At 39.6% G+C, this 26,486-nt stretch overlaps 1 protein-coding gene across 4 annotated transcripts in view; it reads right to left on the bottom strand.

Moving 5' to 3' along the window:
- Positions 1–26,486, bottom strand: part of MIDEAS (mitotic deacetylase associated SANT domain protein) — a 53,578-nt gene that overhangs the window by 22,745 nt on the left and 4,347 nt on the right. For 2 of the 4 annotated variants that reach the window (XR_014616233.1, XM_084207706.1), the window contains exons 2-3: positions 5,226–5,331; positions 411–2,106 (exon numbers count right to left, since the gene is read on the bottom strand). Coding sequence is in view for 3 of the 4 variants with exons in the window: in XM_084207706.1 (XP_084063832.1) it covers positions 411–1,871 (1,461 nt within the window). In the remaining variant the exon portion in view is untranslated. The remainder of the gene's footprint in view (positions 1–410; positions 2,107–5,225; positions 5,332–26,486) is intronic. The other 2 variants (XM_084207707.1, XM_084207708.1) reach the window with 1 other exon arrangement.

Raw genomic sequence — 26,486 nt, forward strand, 5'->3', positions numbered from 1 at the left:
CTTCAACTGCTGAAACTGAAAAACTGGCAGGCAATCCTAAGTCTTTTAACAGAAAAGAAAGAGAATGTTAAATTGGTAAAAAGACAACAAGTAAGCTGCTTATACCTGCCTCTCAAAATTCCTCATCACCTTGAGACCTAAGTGAAAACATCCATATTTTCATGTCATGGGCTAAAATAACATTTGGTGTCAGTGAAATAAAACTGCCCCTTGGTGGTTTCACTACACTACGTCTCTGTTCTCCCACAGCTATGACTTACAGTAGCTGAACTCACATGCCTCCACACCAGAGCTGCCCTCATTGCACACTTCAAGACGCCATCCTAATGTGCATATGTACATAACTTCCTTTCCTTTCAGCCCTATTTTGTAGTGTAAAACATGCTATATGGCTAGGGTCTATACCTTACCTTTACATTCTGAAGAGAGGCCAGCTCAACAGCTTTTTGGGCCAAAGTCAGCAAATTGGCTTCTTGAGAAACACGTCGCCTCCGTCGGGTACTCTGGATTACGCCGCCTCTGACACTCTGAAAATCATTAGTTCTCTGACTGTTTTCTTCAGGTGCTGCTGCCTGCTTCTCCTCATCTCTACCATTCTGGGCTGCAGCTTGCCTGTCTGTTTCCATCTGGCACTGCTCACTGTTCACCAGGACATCCTTCTGCCCCAGATCCAATCTTTTGGGGTGCAAATAGCTACCTCTACTGTGGGCCAGTGACTCAGGTGTTTGCTGTAACGGGACTTCTTGCTGATGTGTTTGCCAGTGATGCAGAAATAAATTGCTAGGTTGTTCTTCTGCCTGCTTAGAAGTCAACACTTCTCCTGCAGATGTCAGCAGGCCACCTTCTTTGGAGAGTCGCCGTGACCTTCTTGGAAAGGGAATCTGCGTCTGAGGTAGCACAGTCTGTTGGTTCTGCTCTGTTAATGCCTTGAATAGCTCCTGGTTCCTCTCTGCTTGCTGAAATTGGTGTGGCATCATGTGATGCTGAGGTGCTGCAGCTGCCACATGAGGCTGTGCTATAGAAGTTGTTTGCTGCAGACCGAAGGCTTGTGTGGCAGCCTGTTGCTGCTGCTGCTGCTGCTGAGGATAGAAATTTTCAAAAAGCTGTAGCTGGGGAAGAGCTTGCTGTTTTTGTTGTGCAGTAAATGCTGGACTGGAAGAAGTTGGGGCTTCTTGAAAGACATGTAACAGCTCAGGAAGACCTTGCTTTTGGCCTTGGTGACCAAATGCAAGTTGGAAAGGCTGCAACGGCAGAGTTTGATTCTGCTGCTGCTGTTTCTGCATTTGATGAAAAGAATTCATTTGAGCTTGCTGTCTAACCAGGGCTTGCTGTTCCAGCTGAGCCTTTTGGGACATCATCTGCTGGACAGCATCTCCATATAAATCCAGCTGTGACACGAACACTCCTTTCTCTTGATTTCTTTTAAGGGCTTCTGGGTGGCCATAGAAGCCTGGGGCACCAGCATTGGAGTGGGGTCCTTTTGGGTTGCCCCCAAAAACCATACTGTGGTTCCACATGGAAGGTGGAGACTGCCAGTGGCTGTCACCCCTCTCTGGCAACCGGTTTCCCATTAGTGAATTCTGCCATTTGACAGCTGTTACTGATTGGGGCATCATCACCGATTCTCCCCTATCTTGATTGTAAACAGAGTTCATCAAAGCAACGTTGTTGGGTGCACTTGTTAATCCTCCTGGATGAGAAATCTCCATAGTTTGAGAGACTGGTATATTCCCTCCATGACCATAGTACTGTCCGTCCTTAAGCTGCTGCTGTGGTTCTTTTGACGGCGCTGCTATGTCCTGCTCATTAAAATAGGCAACTCGTTTCCCAGCCCGTTTGCTTGAAGACTTTTGCTGAGCCTGAAGATTCATGGTTCAGTCTGTTCTTCCAGCCACACACACAGTATTTATAATCCACCCATCCCTGAGGTTGGGGGAGGAAAGGCACAGCAGTCTTTCTTTTCCATTCAGCTTCAGTAATAAAGGGCAGGAAAGAAGTCCAGATGAAAGTGCATTCACTTCCTTTTTCTTTGTGTGCTTTTCCCACTTCTTTTCACTCTTATACTTTGTGGTTCAGAGGTCAGAAGGGTCCACTTAGTTACAGGTCCTGAAATAGAGAAGCAATTGCAATGAATCATCAACAGACATAACTGGCCTATGAAGGCTCATGTGATAAGCAACAATGTATATGTCTGTCCCATTTCCCATGGAAATGAAGACCAGGATAATAAACGGAAGAAACAACAGATCTGACCTGCTAGAAGAATGCAAAACAAAACAACTCAGTTTTACAAAATAAGTATCACACTGTACTTACATGATGCAACTCCCTATTGCACACAGAATTCTGACTAATCACTTAAACTCACCCTGAAAGTTTTACTCTTACTCTTTACTACCTCTGATCTGGCCAATTACTTCCACATCTTTCTGTAGCCAGAATAATCTGGTTTTAATCCCAACTCAAAACTACACAACAAAAAACCCTCATGGCTTGCCAAAAGACCACATTTCCCAAAGACCTTTAAAAGACATGTATGTACATGAAGACTGCAACCAAACATGCAGCAAGATGCTCAATTCAGTATTCTGAAGGAAGAGGGTCAGGCAACAGCCCATCAGTCACACACACGCACCACCAATGATTACAGATGCTTTCCAGTCAAGAACTGCCTACCCAGCACCCAAGCCCTAGGGCTAGGGCCTGATCAGCCTGTGGCTCTCTCAGAAGTTTTCTTCAACAGCTGAAAGACACTGCTCCTGCTCAGGTGACACTCACTGAAAGGTAGTTCAGGCAGCTGCTCTTGTAACAGCTGCTCACAGACATCAGCAAATATCTGTTAGTGTAAAGCTACAAATGTAATAGAAGAAAGCCCTTCCAGAACAGGCACTCTACAACAATTCTACCCTCCTATCCTCTTCTTCCATGAAGAAAAGCTATCCACAAACTCGAAGAGGCTAGCTTGCAGGATTAAGGTCTAATGTGTGAACACATACAGTAGTATTTCTATTTGGACACCTAAAACCTTTTTAGATGTTTAGTTTTAAATTCAATTATATCATCAGATTACCACTACTAACATTCTAGTGTAAGTCTCTATTCCTATCTTTTTTCAGTGTGCATTCTGTTCAACTTTAAATCCCATTGCCAATACATTCCAGGAAAATTACAGCAAATAGTAAAAAATTTATTCTTATAACATCCCTTCTGTTACATAATCAGGTTTCTCTTGAGTGGAGCAGGTAAGACTAACAAACACATCCCCTCCAATGAAACCTGCAATCTATTTATTCCGCTTTCTAAATTGAAAAATAATAAACCAAAATTATATAGCACACTGAAGTCCTGTAACCTGAGCTTCCTCACATGGATCTGGGTACAGCGCAGGTTTTAACACTGAGGTGGGGTTGGGAACATGACGAGGAGGAAAGGACAAAGAGTTTTAATTAACTTATGCAACTTCCACCTCAGAGGCCAAGCTTGGCTTCAGTGCACTGGAACCATGGGACTGTGTTTCAGAGTGCAGTGACTCACTTCCTCAGGCTGTTACATAGCTGCTCCCCCACACTGCCTCCCCTTAGCCTTTGGCTACAGACCATGGATCTCTGCCACCCTGCAGCACGGAGCCAGGGCATTTCTCCCTCCTCTAAGCACAACGTCTCAGCTCATTTCTCAAGACTATCACAACAGGATGAAAATAACTCTAGGAGAAATTATGGTCACGTGAGATGGAAAATTCTCTCTAAACTGCAATTAGTACACAAACTAAGATTTCATAAAGTAAGTTTTTCCTACTTCAAAATTTCACTAGGCGAGGAAACAAACATCTTACAGCAGGAAACTGAATCCCTGGTAGAAAAAATGCAGAGGTGGATAAGCTGCTATGTGCCTCTCAGAAGCCTTAATGCTATCTATCCTCTCTCCTTGCTTTCTGCCCTACTGCAAATGTATCAGAGATAACAGCTGAACTTCAACACCTGAGGTAATACCACTAAGAGTGACTTCAGACAGTCTTACTTTGTGAAATCATCACAAGCTATTTTTCTCTCCAAACTAGCCAACATTTTCCTTCTACTGATGCTTTTGCAATGTTCAATCACATCATTCTGAAGATCTAAAAAGAATGCAAGGTTTTCTGTATATTGGAAGTTAGAAGACATTACTAGTAGATAAAGTTTTAACCTGACAGTCTTCTGAAATTCTGCTGTAGACTTTTTACACTGTGAACAAAAATACAACAATAATTGTCAAAAAGATGGCGTTCAGCTTTCAACTTGAAGGGCCCTTGTTTTCAACCAAAGAAAGAAAGAAAGTGCCCAGCTGATGCTGTTCTTAATAGTCGTGGCTGGGATTTGCAACTACCACACAGAAAAGTACCCAGAAGACCTTTAGAAAGAGGATTCTCACATTAGTAAAAAGCATTGCATTAGCACAACTTTCCAAGCCTACACTTGTGTGGACTTTGGTTCTGCTTTTTCTATTACTAGGTAAGAAGACACCAGCATCACAAGGTCTAACTCAGACCAGTTTAGAACTGCAGCAATCTGGGAAAGAGATCTAACAAAACTATTAAGATGCAAAGTATAAAAAGGAGTAAGCTCAGAGATAACCTAAATGAGGAAAAGGAATATGTACAGTTGAAGTTGTTATTCAGCACAAAACCCAGGACAGTGAAAAGGACATGACCAGGGAGAAATGAGATTTAAGGTACTTTGAACAAAACATGTTTACTGAACATCCCAGTTCTTCCAGTTACATGCAAAAATAACTACATCCTAAGAGATCACCAAGATAAAGGAGGATTTGGTGCATCTGGTATTTGATGGTAAAAGAAAGTATCACAAAATTTGCATTTTAAAAGTTCTTTCTACATAGAAAATCTACAGAAAAGTATTTTCTATGTCATCCTAATAATAACAGTTCATAGTTTAAGCTGCAGTGATAAATGTTCAAGTTGCAGCATGACTATGCTTCAGGAAAGCTCATGCTTGGCAGCTTCACTGCATGAGCACTGTTGGCTGACTAAACAGGCTTCCCTCCCTGAGGTTGGGGGAATGAGCTCACACAATCATCATCCCAGCCAATTACCAGCTTTGGGGTTTTTCTGCTTTGTTTTGTTTTACTTGAATTTCAGCACAAGAGTCAGCCTGCAGTAGCACAGGAAAATGGCAACACGCTTCCAGGCTTAAGTGCTTTGGAGCAATACACCCTGGACCATTCCTTACCTTTGAATAAAGCACAGAGCCTGTTCCAATACTGTAATTCCCAGAAGATACTGTGTCTTGCCTCCAAATATGCAGAAGTGTTATGATACTTAGCATTGCTTTTACACTGCACAGAGAAAAAGCAGAACGGTATATTTTATCAGTATATTTTGTTTTAATAACTCTAAGATTTGGCATGCAACATCATCAGTTTTTTTCACTTCCAGGAGCTTCTGACATTCAAGAACTTCTCCTGAACTTTCTCCAGATGAAAACAAATTGTACATCACCTCCTTTAATACTGTAAATATTTTAATATTTCTAAGGGATTTTTGATATTGCAAGGCTTTCCCTTTCACACCTAAAAAGAATGAGAAATTAGATATACATATCCAATGGGCACATATGCAGTATTTTCTGGAAGGAAAAATACCTAAGGAAAGTAATTCATGGCACCTTACTGAGAAAAGGTAGAGTTAGCATTTTTAGCTAAAAACCTCTCTAGCATATCTGCACTAATGCATTAAACAAAATCATAAACACATATAAAACAGCATATGAGCTAAATTTATGCAAAAAATGCTGAAGAACTTCCTGAAGTATACAACAGGACTATGGAGTCTTTTCTGTCCTGAAATGATGAAGTCCCTTCTAAGGAGATATTAGAAGGGTGCGGGGCACAGGCACTCAGAGCCACTCACCAGGCTGTTACTAGCCAGACCACCCATCAGCAGATTTTACCCAATTCACAGCAGAATTATTGAGACTTCCCTACCCAATGCAGCTGTCTTGTCACGGTTTATTATTAGCCTAGAGAGCCTGATATAAACCCTTAACTGAAGTTAAAGATTTAGGGAACAAATAAAAAACACTCAATGGTAACCATTTACTGTAAAATATCTCTACCTCTCTTCAAAACTTGTTGCCTGTATAACTGGTAACTATCCACCATTATTCCGTTTCTATAAATATTCTCTTAACTGAGCATATGTATATTTGTACAGTTTCACATATCAAGTTCATGACCTCACACACTGTAGTAATCTTGAACTTTACTCTTCAGCTCACTTTTTGAGGACTATGCTGTCCTGTGCTTTGTTTAGTCCATTTGCTACATCATCTATATGTGGCAGGATAAGCAAGTTTAAATTGTACACATTCCTCAATCTCCTTTGAGATCATTTGCAAGCATTTCTCTCTGATAGAATGCTGCAGAAATGACTCAGGAAAAGCTCAGATTTCTCCTCAAACTTCAGCAAAATTAAGGATGCTGAGAATACTAGCAAGTTGTAGTTGCAGTTGTAGACCACCTTTTAGTCCACCATCTTAGCTTTTAAATTCCTCTCTTTTAGGGTTTCATTCATGTAAAATAAAGTGTTCCTCTGTTCTATCTAATGTACATTCTCAGCCTTAATTGCAACAATGCTGTCACTGTTCCTTACAGGAAATCTGTCAGATTAGGGTGATGACAATCATTTCTCACTAAGTCCTCCTGCTGCCAGAAAGTGAAATTATGGTTCTCTCCAGTAAGCAGCTCAATCACTTTCAACCAGGATGATGGACAGATTCCAAGAACAATCTTACATTTAAGACAAATGCAGCAAGTTATCCTGTGTCCTTCTGAGACAGAGCAATCAAACCTTCCTTCTTCAATTTGCTCATTATTATGGTAAAATCCCACATTTATGAAACATGTAAAGAATTATAATACATATTTTAATAATAAGGAAGAGAAACAGAGGAAACAACTCACTTCTAAGATCACACAACAAGCAAGGTCAAAAATTAAGCAATATAATATAATAGCTACCAGTGCCCCTTCAAACCTGAAAAAAAACACGGGTTTAATTAAATCTACCTGTGAAAGATGGAAAGTGTGTATGCTATTCACACAGGTGCAGAAAGGGCAAAAAAGTTTAAATTCCTTCAGTGCAATAGAAGGTCAGAGGAGGCTCAATGGGGTAGGTTTTGTTTCTGGCTTTTGTGGTTTGCATTTTTGAAAATGACTGAAGAGTTACAGGTCATCACAAAGTTGTTCCAGCTAGCAGAAATCTTCCTCTGTGAAACCACTAGCACCATTTGCAAAAGTCTTGAGTGAGAACAGAGAAAAGGCTGAAAGCATGGGTCAGTTTTTGTGTTTGTAAAAGATTTGCAAAGCTTATTGCACATAACCTATGCTTACTCTGCTGTATATGAGAACAGCTTCAATCCCTCCTTCCAAAGCCTCTCCCACACACTCACTTTGTCACATTTTCTTCCAGGCAGTTACCTACATCAAATTCCTGCAGGTTGTTCTCAACCTCACCACCTTCAGACACCTTGAACAGGAAGGATAACAGCACAGCACAGAAAATAAACCACATTTGTAAATTCTATACAGTTAGGCAATCTATGTTCTGAAGAAAGCAGGGGAAAACTCAAAGTAACTACAAAACACAATATTGTGCAAGAAAGCAAAATACATAAATACAAAGATGCTTTATGTTTCTGTCACTTTATCACCAGTGGTATGGCATTTTCCAGCCATCCTGAATGTCTCTGTCTCTATAGCAAAAGGTGTGTTTTCCAGGAGTGTGGAACCAACTGAGCAGTCCTGCAGTTTAAAAGAAGCCCACTATAAAAAAATGTAATTAGGTATCAATCATCCCCCCTAACACCTCCAAGTATGAAACTAATCCAGGGAACTTATCAGATCAAAGTCCTTAGAATCATAAAGCCTATGAAATGGGGAAGGCTTGCTTGTTGTGTAACACTGCAGAGCAAAAAAAGGAATCCTACAGCAGGCCTGTAATAAAGACAAAGAGATGAAAGGAAAGCTGCTTCACAGACAGTCAACAAAAGGGAAAACACAGCATCCAGGAAGTTTGGCAACTTCCACTGATTCCTGAAGGTGCCTGCCTGGGGCTAGCAAACACATACCTAAATAAGTAGTATGCATATGACCTGCCCAAATTTTCATGTGATTGGCCCATTTCTATTGCAGAGCAAGACTGAGGCTATGACTGACTACAGGGGCCTCTGCCCTGAGGACACGCTTAAAATTACTGTGCTGCCACTTTCACTTTCCCATTTTCAGAGGATGGGAGTTAATAAAGCTTTATTAAACCACTATACTAACCAGAGACTCAAAAATTAAACCCATCAGCTCCTTGAGGTGAAACATGTGAGAAAGTGGTCATGCTGTGAAGGACCAAGTGCCAGCAAAATCAGGTCACTTGTACTGGACCACCAGACACCACAAACTACTGCTCCAATCTAAACCACTGCTGACATTCAGCAGCAGCAGAGGTCAATTATTCACAGCAAGCAAAATAACACAAAATGTAGAACTACCATATTGTCTGGGGAAAATATACATACCCAAATGGAAATACATGAACTACACTTCACAAATTAATCAATCTACAAATACAAATCCTACTTCAAGAAAAGATTTTCGTTTATGATATAGGAGGTAATAAATGTCAAACAGTGAAAATACAACCCTTTAAACATTATTTAATTAGGTACATTTTTGTTCCAATGGTCTTCAAATTCACCAAAGCATGCACTCTGATTCCATCTGGACCTACTTTTTACATCCATCGATGTGATTTTATTTATCCACATCACCACAATTTTTCCACACTCAATCTTAACACACAGATGGAGGATGTTACAGAGAAGGATTTTGGCATTTTGAATTACAGGGCCTGAAGCACCTCAGATACGCCTCAAAGGGAAGTTTTGAGGTAACATTTCTATGAGGGGAAAGTCATATACTGTTGTTGAACCTATAAATAACCTATCTTTTGGGGCTGTCTTCCTCAATACAAGCTGTAAACTTGGTTACAAGTATTGGAGGTTTCCTTTTCAAAACACACCCAGGCTTTTCCACATAATTTTGTTCTAACGGATGAGGAAGAGACAAAAAAGAAAATGCCCATCAAGTGCTGATTAGTCTAACCCTTATAACAAGCCAGACAAAACCTGGCTTACACAAACAGCTTCATCAGAAAAAAAATAGCATTGATGAGGTAGAAAAACTACTAAAAAGACAGACTAAAATTTCAAAACTTAGCAGATAATTAAACAAACAACAAAAGGGAATAGAAAGCCACAACCAGATTTTTTTTAAAGGAACTGACAATGTTGCTTCTACCAGCTATTGAAAGCATATGTAAGATCTTCACTTATTTGCAACCAAAACTTTGAGTGCTGTTTCCAAAATAATTGAAATTTCATGCAAACCTCATCACATGAAAACAAATTATTCATGATTTGCAGCAGACTAGTCTTCTGTCTCGCACTACGAGAGGCAGCTCCACAATCTGGACTCTCATAAACACAGACACAGGAAAGCCCATCTTTACAAATGGCTTTGCAACACAGACCAGGCTTATCCTTTAATAAAATACATACATGGCACATTTCTTATATTGGTTAACGTTTATAAACTCTACTGAAGTTAGGAATAATTGTTTTTGTAACCTGTTATGATGATAAACCCTGATCTGAAGAGGTTTGGGCGGTCTTAGCAAAATGAGCACAGTAATTACAGAGTACAAAATGCTGCTTTCAGGCTCTGTAAAGTTACAGGAACACAATTCTTTCCCACTGGAAATGGGTTAACAGTTCTAATTGTAAGCCCTTAGACAGTTATTTTAAGCTTTTTTGTTTGGAGCTGTCTGGGAAGGCAGTTGCTAGCAACAGAGACTAACATGCAGGAATCACAGCAGGCTCCAAAGTCAGAATGGCAAAGAGCAGGCCAAAAGCTTTTCCCTGCCCTCGCATTCTCATACCTGAGAGGACCACAACACATCCTTCACTCCAAATGCCCCTCCTGCCACAAACACACCAGCTGCAGAATTGCATGGACACCCCAGAGACAGACCAAATCTCTCTGCACTTTAGCCCTGAGAAGAAAACACAACTGAATGCACTGAGCTGCAACAGGAAAGATTGCTACAGGTTCAGTTGTTCCCATCTCAACCAGCCCAAAACCAGGCTTGCACAGACATCCAGCGTACAGAACAACAAAGTCTGAGTGTTTTACAGATTCTTTTGAGGCTTTGCAAGGAGTAATGGGCTACAACTAAGGGAAGAGAATGGTGAAAGATCATAGAGACAATGATACTTTCCATTCCCAGAGGTTTCTTCATGAGAAATACAAAAGTACTCAATACCTCAGCCTTAGCCCTTGGCAGAGACATTCTTAAGATGGTCAAGCAGTCATCATCACTCACCCAAGTCTGGCTGGACAACAGCTGAGACTACACATACAGGCAGAACCCCGGGATCTGGGATCAGCTTCCATCTCTGCTACGGACATGCACCCTAAGCAAGCAACTTCAAAATTGTTTCATAAAATAAGAATAATACTTGAAACCAAAACCTTGATATTAATGGAGTATTTTGGGGCCATAAAAGTTGTATTGTCTTTAACAATAGCCACTAACTGCCTAGATGGAGAGTTTTCCACAAAGGGCTTAAGAAGTCTAATTTCAGACATGATACAATCAGGGTAGTGATAACCAAAGAACAGGGAGTAAGACAAAAAGTGAAGGAAAAAAAGTCACACAATAACATAGTTGCTCTTTTGTCACGTGCCTGCTTCTATCTCACTTGACATAGAAATATCTTTGTTTATCAGCAGTTATCTAAGCTGAAGCAGTGCTGACCTTGGCTTGCCCACATGCACACACTTGCAGCAAACAGATGACTGTACTGACTGAGCGCAGTCAGTCTTTTACAGCACTGTCAGGGCTGCAGTTCAAATTTCTAAAATTATGTCTTTTAAGAATTCCTGCCATCACTGTTGACTATAAAAGGGTCTCTTTACTGTGCTGGTCTGTTATAAGGTACAGTAAGCTCTTGGCCATGACTGAGGCTGTCAGGCATTACAACAATGCAGCTAAGCAAATGCACACTAGTACTGGGAGTAGGAACACTGAAAGATGTGGGCAAGCAGAATCATCACACAGTGGAAAACAGTAAGGTTTTAAGACTCCAGGGGCTAAAAGAGCACTCTGATTTCTTAACCTTTAATTAAAAAATCAAAGCACTCTCCAGGTCTCCAGATTCAGAGCTCTCTGCCAGTTACCTGACAGACACCTGCCCAATCTCCTCCTTTTAGCCACAGGGATTTCAGTAGAGGAAGGAAAGAGCAGATGGCTGGAACCAATACTGGATCAAGTACAATGCGCTACCATTTCTGTAGTGGCTTATTTGTATCCTTACTAGCATTATAAAGCACTTCCACTATGGGGCACAGGGACTCAAAGTCAGAAATTTCCTAAAGATTCAGCTCAACAAACCTACCTGAAACCAAACAAGCCCCTCATTCTGTACTTTATAACTTGAAAGAAAACAAGCCATTTGATAACATCATGAGGAAAAGTGTTCTCTATTAAGAACCCTTACATAGCTATTTTAAACTGAGCAAAAGACTCAGCTGTTAGTAAAATAAAGATGAGGTTGTTATGATTAAGTGCAATACTATGAGAAAAACTAAAGTTTACACATTAATCCACCTGTAGATGGAATTCTATGAGTTTTTAAGCAGATCAGAAGTGTCCTACCCTTGCACAGTTTACTCTGCGAGTCCTCAAATATAAATATATTTTAATTGAAGTCATAACATTTTGATTCAATGTCCCACATTACATTTGAACAGCTGTACTGGCTAAAGATACAGGCTATGTAATTGCTATTAACAGGTACAATAAGTCCTTGCAAATTGTGAAAAGAAACTCGGGATATAAATAATTGGAAGATCAGAAACTTACTAGAAAAGCTGATAAGATCATCTGCACTAAACACTTGACCATCTACAAAAGAAATCACTAGGCATGAAGGAAAAAATAAATTCCCTTACATGATATAGTTTTCACTTTGGAATGAAGGCTAATGAACGAATCATATCTTCGGGTATATGGATTCCATTAACCTGATTGTCTCACACCAAAGAAACTCTGAGACTGATGCTCCTTTACAATCCATAATGCATCTAGTCATCTAGTTCTAGGCCAGTTTGAATGGGGCTCTGAGCAACCTGGACTAGAGCAAAGTGTTCCAGCCTTTGCTAGCAGGGTAGAATGAGACGACTTTTAAAGTCCCTTCCAAAGCAAACCATTCTGATTTTATGATAATGGATTCTAAAGGATTTTTTCACACCAGGGAGATAGCATCTCTTATTTCAGGTAGGTTTCTTCAAGTGGTCCAGCTTATGTCCCACAGCATCTGCATTTTCAACACATCTCCAAACAATCAGAATGAACATCCAATCTCTCATCAGCAGGCGGACATTTGTTACACAGTTCTTCCCCATTTAGAAAAGATCTATGAATCCACCAAGGCAAAAAAACATTCTACCAGTTACTATACCACAGACAAATTTCTCCTGCAGAAAGTAGCTGAAGGAACTTGTCCATAAACAAACTTCATGTTATTAGAATACTTACCATTTACATAATACTTGGCAACAGTTAAAGCAATATATCAACACCAATTCATTCAACTTCACAACATGTGCCACTTGCAACATTCTGTATTTCTAGCAAGTACAAAAAGAGAGACAAAGCAGCCTGTTTTGCACTAAAAAGCAAAAAGACAGCCAAGATGAGGTTATTCTTCTGTATTGCCTTTATCTCAGTTTTGTCTACAGACTGCATTTGCAAGATGTCAAGTAAAGCATCTTCATTTTGAACAGTTGTACCAAATTCAGAAACTACTATAGAACACTACTTTTTAAAGTATGCTGCAGAACTCCCCTCATCCAGAGGTAATTTTTAAGGCAATTTATATAAAAGTCACAAAGTCTTCTAAAGCACATGAAATTTCACTTGTATACATTAAAGCTCTAACATTAAAATATAAATGTCAGTGTCATAGTAGAGATGTCTGATAATCCATAGGGGCAGTGCTCTGTAATGCCTTTGCACTCTCCTCAAGCTCTGCCTGGCACTGCAGCCTAAGGGCAAAGGCTCTTCCACTTGCATGATCTGTGGTGGTTGGGGTTTTAGGCTTCCCTTTTTTTAAAGAAAATGACAACACTAGGCAGGTGTACTGCTCTTATTGTCCATGGCTTCACTCCCTGCGCTATAGTACAGAAACCAAATTACAGCAATTTCTATTTTACATGGCTGCCTGGCCTCACAATCACAGTATAACAGCACTAAAGAATGCACAAAGAGTACACTCTTAATGCACTTATTCTGGCAATGTCTCTTTAAGGGACTGAATTACTATTATTCCCTTCTTATTGAAGACAGCTAAGTCTGGGAGAGGGAGATTTTAAAATTACTTGCCTGAAGAGGTCTAGGACAAAGGAAATAACCTAACTCAGTCTCAGGTTAGTGCCTAGCCTTTCAATCATATTTAATCTCTTACTCAGTTTGAAATCCCATCCTAAGGCTGGCTAAAGTGCACATGAAACCTCTCCAAAACATTTCTTCCAATTTCAGCCCACCCACGAGACCATATGCCATGCATATTAATAAACTTCAGATAAGCATACAGCAGTCAATGCAGGTTTATTGTGGATCTAAAAATATCATGCAAGCTTTTACTAGAGTAGTCTTCTGTAAACTTATGTGCACATACACTAGCCTTGGCTGTGGTGGTGTCCAGGGGACACAGAGAAATTCAGGATACTAGGCAGACCTATTCAGGTGCAATCATGACATTGTTACTAATTTTGCCTAGGAATTAGATAAAAATGCTGAAGAATCTCCCCCAACTCCTTCCCTGCATGCAATTACAAAACCATATGAACAAAGAAGGGAAGGTATTTATTTATACCTATTAGTTGATTAACACCAATACAAGTTTTCATCTCTTTACACCAGATGCTTATGAGCATTTCTGCTTATGAGCACCATAAGCATAAAAGTGCAATGTGGAATCAGAGAATCAAAAAAGGGGGCTCTAAAACCCTGTAAGAGTGCTTTTACCAACTATCATGACATGTATATTCTTCCCATCTTCGCAACCACATTCCCAACCAGCACTCCAAGGGAAAAGAATTTTTGTTCTTTTCCCACAACTGTGAAATCTGAGATGCCACAAATAAGAAGGCAGGCTCACAGGGAATGGATGCATTGGAACTGCATGTGATGCCCTGAGAGGCTACCTAGAACACAGGCTAGATAGTGTTCAAGGAATAAGATGGGTTATGTATTAAAAAGGTATCACGTGTTCAGAGCTCACTCGTGCAGGGACAAGCTTCTGCATCTTCCACTCCTTGAACCCTCTGACTGAATGTTCTGTTTTACCTGGACAAGTTAAGAGCAACCTGTACTGATTTTTAGCAGGAGGACAGCACACATCACAGCAACTGGACTACAGGAACAAGGGCTCTTTCAGCAGACTGTGGAAAGAGCTCTGCCACTGCTCCCACTGCCCCTTCTGACGGCCCCAGAAGTCAGGGAGCACCACGGTCCTTGGCTACTGTTTTGACCTGCAGCAGCAAATGACAGATTTCTGTCATTGAAGGGGTGAGAGAGGGAAGGATGGTCAGAACCATCACACATTGGGTCGTGAAATATAGCCAGGTTTAACAGGAAAAAAATAAAATAGGGAGCAGAGTTTTTAAAATGCAAACATTGGCAGTGTCATTTTTCCCTCTACATAAAAAGACCTGTACTTGTCACAGCTATTTACAGGGGGAAAAACAAACAAACAAAAAACAGCAACAGAAGTAAGCCTTGAAAGCTATGCATGAGGAATGCTGTCACAGTTTTACTTAAAAAAAGGGGAAAGTACTCATTTGCACATAACCGACACTCACCTATTACAGTAAGTTAAATAGTTAAGTCAATGCTCTTCCTAAGTCTTGCACCACTTATATTTGTGGTTTTGTTCTCTCTCTGTCTTACTGAAAATCTTGAACATTGCACAGAAGTTTCCCTTGCAGACAAAACCTGACAAATCAGAGTACAAAAGTACTGTCAGAGCCACAAAAATGAACAAAAAAGCAGAAGGAAATTCACACTCATTGCTATCTGCACATTAGATCATCAGGAAAAAAAGTTTAAATAAAAGAATGGCTTTTACTCATATACAGATCCTGCAGGCAGCAGGCTAAGTTTGTATTACTGCAGACATTTCTAAACTCAGTGGCTCTGCTTAAGCAAGGTTTCCACACCCTTCAGCTGTCTTCAGCTCCCTTTCTGCAAGACTTCTGACCCTGGCGTTGGCATAAAGCTTCACAGCAGCACCAGTGCAGAGACAGATGATTCCCCCAGCAGCATTTTTAGAGGCCCAGGGCTGAAGAATTCACGCTTTCAGTTGAGGTCAGGCCCGATGGTTGGACACCATTCAGTTTCCATTTGTGCTGCAACACACAAGAAGCTAACAAGTGAGAAAAGGGTGAGATGACAAAAAAAACTAGCAGAAAGAAGAAAATCTCCTCAAACCACAAGTGTATTGGTCCCTCCAGATCCCTTTCCTCTTGCTCCTACATTTCCAGTAGATTTTGTCCATTTTCTAGAATATGAGGCCTTCCAGTTAAACATACTTAGTTCCACAAAGACATCATGGCAGTTCAAACTGTTCCAAAAGATATGAACCACTCACCCAATTAAGCCACAATAATAACTTCTTAGTGTGTCACCCCCTCTTTTTTTTTTAAAGGTAGCTTTTTATAATTTCTTCAATGTACTTTTTTTACTTATACCCTACCTGGTAATAATAAGATAGATTTGGACATATAAAAAGCTGCATCCAATAAAAAGAAGTTGTTTATAAATTTTGTTATAGTACTTAGCTCCCTTCCTTGAAGAAATATAAGGTTTTCTAAAACATTTTTCTTGTTACTATATATATATGTATTTAATTTTATGCACAGATATTTGCATGGTAAAGAGGAATTAGCACTTTTTTCTTATACATGGAGAGAATGTTGTGTACCAATTTTCTCAATATCTCTGGGAAAACTGCTAATGGTTTCAAATATTGCAAATTGTTAAAAATAATTTGAAAAATTTCATGCACTAAGCTCCCCTTAGCATTCAGTAGACATTGGATTTAAAAGTTCAAGTTTTTAAAAGCAGCAGCTGGAAAAACCCCACCTGTCACTTCCTCAGTTCCCAGTATGATTTCACTAGCTCTCTAGTCTACTTCTAAAATAAGTGTATCTGCAGCTCCAATGTTAAAAACGGAAATTGCCTTCCACAATTCCAATTTTATAGTTTTTTATGCCTTAAGTAAGTAAAATGACATTTTTGGCAGTCTTTGAAAAAATGGTTTAAAATAAAGACCATAGCAATGAATATACTATGCTTGCCTAGCTGCATCAGTAAAAATTTCCTCAGCTGAATATGGACACATTTTTTTCCTGTTCCTTGTGGAGATCTAATTCTTCAGCAACAAAATCCAAGGCCTGATGTGTTTCTTGCTAATAATGTGTGTACTTACAACAGTTATCTACTACTGAGAGTGACTTAGCTGTTAAACTAAACCAGCCTAGGAATATATTCCACCATCATTCCAGGAAGAAATGGAAGATGTATACTTGTAAATGGTTAACACTCTCTTCCCTCTCCCTCCAAGTAAATAGCACACACAGACACACAAAAGGCAAGGAAAACAACCTTCCAACTTCTGAATTTTGGCTTCAATTCCCTCAAGTAGCTTCATGCACAAAATCGACATGTGGAAAGAATAATCCACGGTGACCAGCTTTGCTGAGGCTTGTGGAAAACTGGCCTGTGCAGCACAGCAAGCTCTTGCCAGAGATCTGCCGCAGCACAGACCTCAGCGAACGTGCACCACAAAAGCAGCACCATGTCCTTCCCAGGCATTCTGGAAAACCTCAGTATTTAAAAGCAATCACTGACCACCTCGTCCATCCCACACTAAAGTTTAAGAACTCCCCCATACTTTTTTTTTCCCCCCAAGAAAAAAAATACGGGCATACAATTACCAATGTATGCACTAACTTAAAGTCACGGTTTACTCTTTAAAGCATGCAACTTCATCACATGGCCCCAAGGTCTCCTCTGGATTACTGGCATCACGGCTGTCAGGAGATGCCACCAATTTATTTTAAGATACACAGGTTGGTGTTTAAATCTACCAATTTGCTTTCAGTTTGGAGCTGCTGTTTTACAGCAAAATCCCAAAACTCCCTCTTCGTTAAATATCTTAAAATTTGAAAATTAAGGGATGGACAGTACTTCATTTAAGTATTTATTAAAGAACTCCCTCATCCATGAATAAAAAAAACCAAAAAACAAACCCGGGATGAACTTTTACCAGATCCACTATTTTACAATTGTAATTCCTTCCTGAAGCAGCAACTCTCCTAAGTGCTGTCTGCATATGATTTCAGCTCAGTGCTTTGCTTTATTATTATAAAATATTTTAGAACGTGCATCTGTAATTACTAAATATGTTCCAAATTTGAAATTTTTTTTAGTATCTTATTTTTTTGCATTGTGGAGGTAGCAAAACACTGGGTTTCCCCCTGACAGGAGTGCTATGCTGCCCTGCTCTCTCCAAGCATACTGAGTACTTCAGTTCTGTGTTATCCAGGCCCACTCACACTGCTGTAAAAAACTGCTTTTGCCCAGACACTTCTGTAGGCAGCTGGGCACCAATAAATTTTAATGTACATTGCTGTTTTAGCTCATGGCCAGTGTCTCCCTAGCTCATCTAGTTTTTCCAACTCCCTGCGATGCTTATCTCATTCCCACTAGGCAGGAGTAGCATTCTCCAATCGCTGCTAGAAGAAGCTGGTATAAGCACAAATTTCCATTTATAGATCACTATTAAAAGGTTTCCTCTCTTGCTCAGGCAAACACTGGGCTCAGTATGATTACAATCCATCTGTGCGTATATCTGTTAGAAAAGCTATTTCCTCTTATAGTGGTTATATTTATTTAGCTGCTCCAGTACAGCTGTTCCAAAGCCACTTGGAGTCTAAAAGCATGCTTTTCTGATGTTGCCTTTCCCAATGAAATGCCTCAGCTGCTGAGCAAGAGCCCGAGTTGATAGCCTGAAGAAACATTATCTCTCAAAGGGTCTGTGTCCCCCCGCAGCAGAGCTTGCCGTCCCGGCGAGTCAGGCAGCACAGGCTGCCCCTCGAGAGGCGCCGGCAGCTGCCCCTGCCCTCGGCAGCCCGGCAAGCCCCGACGTGCGGCTGCCGCCCAGCCAGCCCCACCTCCGCCAAGCCAGGGCGCCAGGGCCAGCCGGGCACCCAGCAGAGCCGGGCAGGCTGCGGGGGTCTGCAGCACGAGCACCGAGTCCTGCACAGAAAGGCACTCTGCAATACAGCCGTTTCGTTTAGGTCTTGAATAAAGATTTTTCAATTTGTTTGTTTTTTAGTATACAGCCTTTTCTGTTGTTCACACTGCTTATTCGGCATTTCTACAAGTTGTGAATATACACAGCTTCATTTCCAAATTTTGCATTGGAAGGAAGTCCCAAAATAATTATATAACTTTATAACAAAGTCACAAATTTATTAAAGTAAGGTGAAAAGTAGCATTGATAGGACTGAGGAAAAAAAAAACAACTGTTTGAAACTAATGTCCAATGCACACTTCAGAAAAAAAACCCCATCAAAACGAAATTAACATTCCTGCTTCAAGGCCAATTTTTCCAGCAATTGTATTTAATAATAGTATGGGACTGGGCTGTTGCTGAACAGATAAGCTGACATCATTCCAGACACATAACTTTTCCAGATCTTCCTTTTCATATTTAAAAAAATTAAACAAAACAAAACAAACAAAAAAACCCACCCAAACAAACACAAAAAACCCACCACCACTTCTACTTTAAAAAAAAGATGATGAAGGAGACACCTTGGTCTCAGCGTGTCCAGTCAGCTTGCCAAGTGTTAACATTGTGCTTTATTTTATTTCTTCATGTGCTGGGTTTCTTCTAAATTTTGCTTGTGTAACACAGAAAAGTCAAATCAGTGTTTCTTTCCCTTCAAAGTGATTGGTAACTCGTCTCTTTCACAATTCAGCATTTGGAAGAAATCTTGCAATGCTGGTGTGAGACTTCAAGTTAATTGTGTGAATGAATAAAGGGATATGAAATAATTAAGAGTTACAAACACAATTTTAACTTTTCAGTAAGATGACTGCAAGTATCATCAAGCAAAACGTTTTGAGGTTACTTATGTCCAGCAACAAAATTATTTCCAACTAATGTGACAATGCAGTTGAGATTTTCTGATGGTGTCAGAACACTGAATATTGAAAGCCAAAAGAAAACCATGTTCTTCTATTACAAGCTCCCTATTTACTCCATTCAACCTTGCACCAGCTCTCCAAATCAGGACCATAAGTAGTAGCTACAAAGAGAACACTACAAGAAAGCCTTCCTGTTTTCATTTTCTTATGCACAGTGAGTAATAGTTTTGAGTAAATCAGTCACAAGCAGAAACCCTATAATAGGAAGGGCAAAGTGTTAACTTTGCAGTTGTTACTGTCAGTTTTTGATTTTGTCTGCTGGTCCTCTCTAGTCACATAGAGCAAAAGTAGTATCAGTTTCACAAAAAATACAGCTGTGTTTTTGAACATAAATACAACTTCTCTCAACTCCTTACTTCCTTACAATCCAAAATTACTTGTGTGCAAGATTGCCCTGTCCTTCCTACACTGTAGCCTTTTGTGTCCACGACCAATTCCAAATCCAACCCATAGCTGTTCCAAGTGAAGGTTTAATATTACAAAGGGTTACAAACATGCTATCTTATAACCAAACATTTTTCCCCCTTTTTCATGCAAGAAAACTCCATACTCTTCAAATCTGTTGTAGGATTCATTAAGCCATTTTGTCCTGACAGACTAGCAGATTTTCATTAAAATATATCAACAATATGCAAAAATGTTCAGGGGGGAAAGCAAAGGGTTAAAATCTCCATGACAGTTGCTGCAAAGAGATATTAGTAACTTGACAAAATATTCACAAAGTCTCCTGCATTCAAAGTCATTATGCTTTTCCCCTCCAGACAGGGTCAGTATGTCCTGCCAATTCATGAGGTCCCAAAAATAAACCAGTTGAGTAACTAAAGATGTCAATAGATTTTCACATTGCCTCCACACATCCAAACGGTATCGCTTGCTTAGATGGTTACTTGTAAACAGCCAGGCATCCTACACTTAACCTAGAGCACTTTCCCAAGCAAATTCTGTCACCTACAGTTACTCTGTTAGAGCTGTCACTGAACAAAGAATATTTTTCCACCTCCAAACTGTACTCTCATAAATTAAGTCACTCAGAAAGAACTGTCTTTTTAAAATGCTTTAGAGCACATAGCAAAATTGAGTAGTTCTATTCATCTTCACAATTAAAAAAAACCCACAACAGAGCAGCTGAGAGACGTAAAAAATGCCCCAAATCCATGCTTCGAGGGAGAATGTTGATCCACCACTTTCTTTTCTTCCATCTTTGACCTTTTCAGTGACACTACCAAAGGTACCCAACTGAGAAACAGAAAAGTATGAAATAACTCTGCATAAGAGGCAGACTGAAATCAGCTAAGTGCACAGAACCAGGGAGATGATAACTTTGTTCACTGACACGATTGAAAGCCAAGTAAGTAACCTGGCTAGGGAAACTACTCAATCTGCTCTACACAGAAATTGAAGCACTCATTTCTGTGCATGCATTTCTAGAGTGCAATCCAGAAGACTCCATTCCACATCTTAGATTTCTAGAACAAACATGACAGGATTCAGCAGAGAACTAAAATTCAGACTTTTAATCACAATGTCCAGGAAAAAGCCAGTAAAGAGGGCCCGTAGCAGATGCATATAGGAAATAATGTATCTGCAATTCAATGAAAAATTGCTATTTCACCCAAGGCTTTAGTGCCTCTATCTGCTGGAGGTAAACAGAGGGTACCAAAAACCATTTCTGAGCAGCGATGTCGACTGCTTCTCAAGGAGGCATGAGAGGGTTCTGGGCTCCTCTACAAAGCCTGCTGACAAAACACTCACCCGGCCATATAGATGCAAATTCAGACTCACATACCACACCTTACCCTATCAGGAGGGCCCATCAATCAACTCCTCTGTGTGGAGCAGAATCTCCATTTCTACTCACATTATGCCCCTGAGTGTTAGGTCAGAGTATGGTTTAGTAGCCTCTCGGTTGAAGACGATTACCTCACCTTTAAACGAGAATGATAACACGGCACAAACGATGTACTTGTCAGCTGCGAGCTTGCAAGAAAGGAAGCAGACTGGAAACATTTTGTTGTTTTGTGTCCCACGGCACCAGAAAACAAACGCTTCCTGAATTGCATTTTGTTGTCTTCTCTTTCAGGTCTGCCTGCCTTTAGTCCTCCTTATCCTATAGCTGTCGAACAGCTTGTAGATGCAAGTGTAGACTCGTGTATTAGATACAGGAAGTTCCACAGCTGGAAGACCTAATGCTCTTCTGCATGAGGGCAAAGAGCATGACTTGTTCTAGGCTCAGGGCACCTGTTCCTTATTGCTGCCCATTTCAGTTTCCATATAAGCAGCTTGTTGTGTCTAAGTACGAATAAAAGACTCAATGAAATCATACATCATCACTTCCCTTTAAGGGTGGGACACCACTGAACAAACAATAAAAGCACTTCAGGCTACTAAAAGAGATTTAGAGCAAGATTTTACTTCAGATTTTAAAAGGCTATGCAAAGCAATTGCCTTCTTGGGAAGAGTATGGATGTGACTTCTTAAATATTTCAACCCAATTAATATGTTAGAAAGCTCCCCTAGCTTCAATTTCTAGACTATATTCCTGAAACAGATCTCTATAAGAACTGCTGGTACAGACCCTATCACAGCATTGCAATCTCCACTGGCAAATGAGATCCTCAAATTTACTTTTGACAAAAGGGACCCCTATAGATTGCTTAGCTTTCCAAACATCTAGGTGTGTCCTGCACCTTCGTAGCATATTATCCAAACTAAAGTGGTACAAACCCACAGTAAAACCATATTGCCTCAGAAAATTAAAGTAAAACTGTACACTTCTCCATGCAGCCTGAGATGAGGTGCAGTCTGTTTTATTAATGCTCATGATGTGAAGATGTCCTGGTTCCAGCCAGGACAGGGTTATTTTTTGTAGCAGACATGAGGGGCACAGCTAGGTCATGGAGGCTGCTCTACACCATCTCATGCCATTGCTGGGATGGAGGAAAGGGACATTCTTCTAGGGAAAAGGGTGATTGTTGAAACTGTAGATTTGCTTCTGGTGAGAAAATGTGGCAGAGGGAGCCATCAGCTATTTTATTGCTGTTACTGCTCCTTTTCTTATCTCATTGTGGTTTCCAGTAAACTGTTCTTGGCTCAACCCATGATCTTTGCCTTTTGTGCCTCCACTTCTCCTCTTCAGCCCATCAAAGTGGGAGAGAAGGAGAAAAGGCAGAGAACAGGTGTGTGGTTTGGAGAGTTGGGGCACTAGACTGGGAAGTACCATTCCTAAACCTTCACAAAAGAGCAGAAGAAAAACATCTTATGCAGGTTTGAATTATACTCAAAATCCCTCTCAAGCAGATCTCAAACCCAAGAGATTATAGAAAACTGGACTTTTTTTGCTTCATAAGAGATTATCTTTCTGTATTTGACACCAAAGGGCTGCTGCAAACATTAGTGCCATCTCTGCTTTTCAGCTGAGTAACATGTGAACCACTGAGTTTTCTTGTTTTCTTTTGTCACGTGGTCCTTGGAGTGTGCTATTATGGTACTATACAGGCTAAAGAAAGCATTTACAATTTCAGATCAAAATTCCAAATGTAGTTTAAATACCAATATCTCTCATGAAGTAAGCATCAAGAATTTCTAAATCTAAGTATCTTCCTATATTGGCACTTTTTTATTTTGTGTGAGCATGAGAATGTTGGTTTGTGGGTTGTCTTTTACAAACAAGGTGTTTTGCTCTTTCATCTAAATGTCATTCTTCCACAAATATCAACAGGAACTTTATAGTACTATAACAACAGAATATTGCTGATCAGGATTGGAACAGACTATTGATTTATCACCACTGGGGAAAAAGAAACATTTCTGTTAAGAAAAAAGTAAAAGCCATTTTAACATCGCTTTAGTCAGCACAGAAGCAGCAGCATCTGGATGGATGTTTTAACATCAACATGGATGTTTTAACATCAAGTATCAAATACACTATCCCTTTAACTAAATATCCACGTATATGTGGTCAAGCAATTGCTGGTGTTGACAAGTATTTGTGCCACTGCCCTTGCTCTCATACTTGCCTAATGATACCTCTGACACAGGTGCCTAGCAAAGAAATCCATAAAGTGGCTAAAAAGCAGCTGTGCAAGCCGGTGGCCAGTGAAGGGTCTCTAGCCTTGCTCTGTTGCCTCTGTGTTAGAAATGCATTTGATTTATGACCAGTCCACCCCAGCCTCATCCTGTGCTTAAGAATTCAGCAAATACATGTTTATGCCACTCTCAGACAAACAAAGACCTGCATCATGGCATACATGCATGTACAGGCAGCCTGGTTCATTTTAAAATGCCAGGAGAGATTACTTGAATAAGGAAGCTGAATTTTCCAGTGTACAATTTTTATCAGTAGTAAATATTATTATTACTAAAGAGCTCTTCCAGCTGCAGAAAAAAACTTTACAAATCAAGGCTTCAAATCTGCACTTCTTTTGCTAAGAAAGCTCTCTGCATTTTAATTTCCTCTCTAAAGGTAAGGTAACTAAGTTTATTTATATTGCAGATTTTTAAAAAAGCCCATATAGCTTTGTTCATCTTTTAATAGAAAAATATTATTGACATCAATAAAGCTTCTTGCAGGGCAGCCCCTTATTCACTGTTAACAAGTGCAAACGCCAAGTATAGTATCAGCTATATCACACTTCTCAGGTTTTTAATTCCTCAATTCTTCAAATGTTTATTCCTTACATCTGAAATTCAATATTAAAATACATTGTTTATAAGGAGCCCCGCATTCTTTTTGTACCTTCTTAGGTGCTAAAAGGTCTTTTTATCACAGATCAAATTTTTCTACAGAAACATTTACAGTTCATTTTCTGCAGAAAGAAAGCTGCAATAGCAAATAAGTCATCTAGTACCATACCTGAAATATTTTGCTTTTGCCAAAGAAAAAGGACTAAACCAAGGAGGAGTCCCATACTTCAAAGGCTTTCTAGTTATTCAAGAAGGGCAGCCTAAGCCCCTAATAACCAGAATGCCTAAGGGTACAGTAATGCTTCACTAGCACGACAAAAGTCTAGATTTGGTTTTAATATATTGCTTTTCTTCTCCAGAGACACCTCAACATCCCTGTTAATTTAAACAAATATTGTTTGGAAAGTCAACATTATTTACTTATATATACTTATATTTTATAAATATGTGAAAATACAATAGCTTTCCATTAAAAAATCCAAATAAAATTTGTATTGTTAATTAAATATTATGGAACTGTCCCCAATATATAGCATGTCTCATGCAGAATAACATCTAAAGTTTATCACAAAAGATTCAAAGAGAATAATTCAACTCAGAATTTTCAAAGTAATGAAATCAAACTAAATCATAGGGACAGTCAGATTTCCCTGCCAGTTTCACATCTGTGAGTATTTGGGATCCTAAGTCGTCATCATTGGAATCTCCTAAAGCAGTCTTACAGCTGTGGCTCTCTCTCCTCCCACCAGGAATTTGGCAGTGCTGGGATTTTGTTCTCATATGGTATAAAATCAAATTTAAATAGGAAAATACTTTGCTAAATTCTTCTCCACCCAAGTGCAGTAATTTCCCACAAACACAGCAAATTCTCCTTTCAGGAAGTGCATGAAAGAATCCATTATGTAGGGAGAAATAAAAGCCTGAAATCAAAACAGTTTAAACTCCCTAAAGTATTGTTAAGGATGTTATAAAACCGTAAACAAGAATGCAATTCTTGACAAATAACCAGATGACAAATGCAGGAGTTGAAAAGGAAAAGCTCAAGGAATCCCAGACGTACACAGGCATAGCAGGTAAGGCCGCACCTAAGCACACGTGATTAAGTCAAGTTTGAAATCTTGCAACATCCTCATGAAACTTGGGATCCAAACAAAAATGCACTTTTACCTATGAACTACACCGTAACAAGGCTACTTGGAGATTATTCAGACTTCTGGGACTAGTTTCAACTTTGGACCTCATTACGATGCACAGTGCAGGCAAGGTGACAAGCATTGCAGCGGGCTGACTGCCCCACAACATGCAGCTCCAGAGAACAACAGGTTCTGGACTGTCCATGCTGAAGGGAAGCAGCCACTCTGATAGCTGGAAATCCACCACAGAACTCTGTACCACAGACAGGCTGCAAAACCAAACCAGTATTTTAAAAAGTCTTATTAGTTACAAGCCCTTCAAAAAAGAAAATAAAAATATAGATAAGAACAAAACTTGCAATTATAATTCATGCATATTTTGGGTCGCCATTACTCTAGAAATAACAAAAGCAACATTATCAAAGACAAGAAATTAAGATAAACTCCAAAATACGGCATTATATTCAAGGTTAAAATGATAGTACAAACAGTCAGACAAAAACTTTGGCATGGTTTAAAAAAAAACCAAACCAAACCAAACTTCCCAAACTACTCTAGCATCACAAGGAAAAGAAACTTTTGCTCTCAGGGGAACTGAGTTATAAAATGAGATACATGCATTTATATAACAAATAGTGTATGTACATATAAATATAAACAAACATTTAATTTGTCTTCCTAAAATAAACGACAGGAGGATATACCAATATATATCATTGTACTGTAATCTCTCCTATGATGGGGAAAGCCAAGCAACTGAGAACCAATGTGAGATGATAACAGGCAGCAAAGAAAAAACAAAGTATGAACGCTGACTTGATTCCTCTTCCTGTCTCTTTACATCCCAGCTCTGAGCATGTAATGTATCAGTAACGTATTTAGTAAAAAAGAGATCAGAACTGTTTCTCAGTTTACTACTCCAGGTACTAATAGCACTTAACTTGTTTCAATTCTTACCAATGCTAAAATCAAACTACACAGTTCTACAATTCTTACCAATGCTAAGTCAAACTATATCCTTAATTTTCACTAATTAACAGGAAAAAGGAAAACATTATTCTATGCTTCGCTGTAAGCCTTTCAAAATGTCTTTAAGAACAAACAAAAAATAAACACACACTGGTCACACCCTCCCAAAATAGCTTTTCCTAGTTTTCAACTTCTTGATTAACACCAGCTGTCAATTCAACAAGGAGCAATCAAGTAGTTCACTTGTACATAAAAAGAACATTAATTTTGGGGTACGTACATTTCAAAGAATATCTGTACATCATTTTATA

Source organism: Fringilla coelebs (genome assembly GCF_963513975.1).
Source record: "Fringilla coelebs genome assembly, chromosome: 6".
NCBI classification, from domain to species: domain Eukaryota; kingdom Metazoa; phylum Chordata; class Aves; order Passeriformes; family Fringillidae; genus Fringilla; species Fringilla coelebs.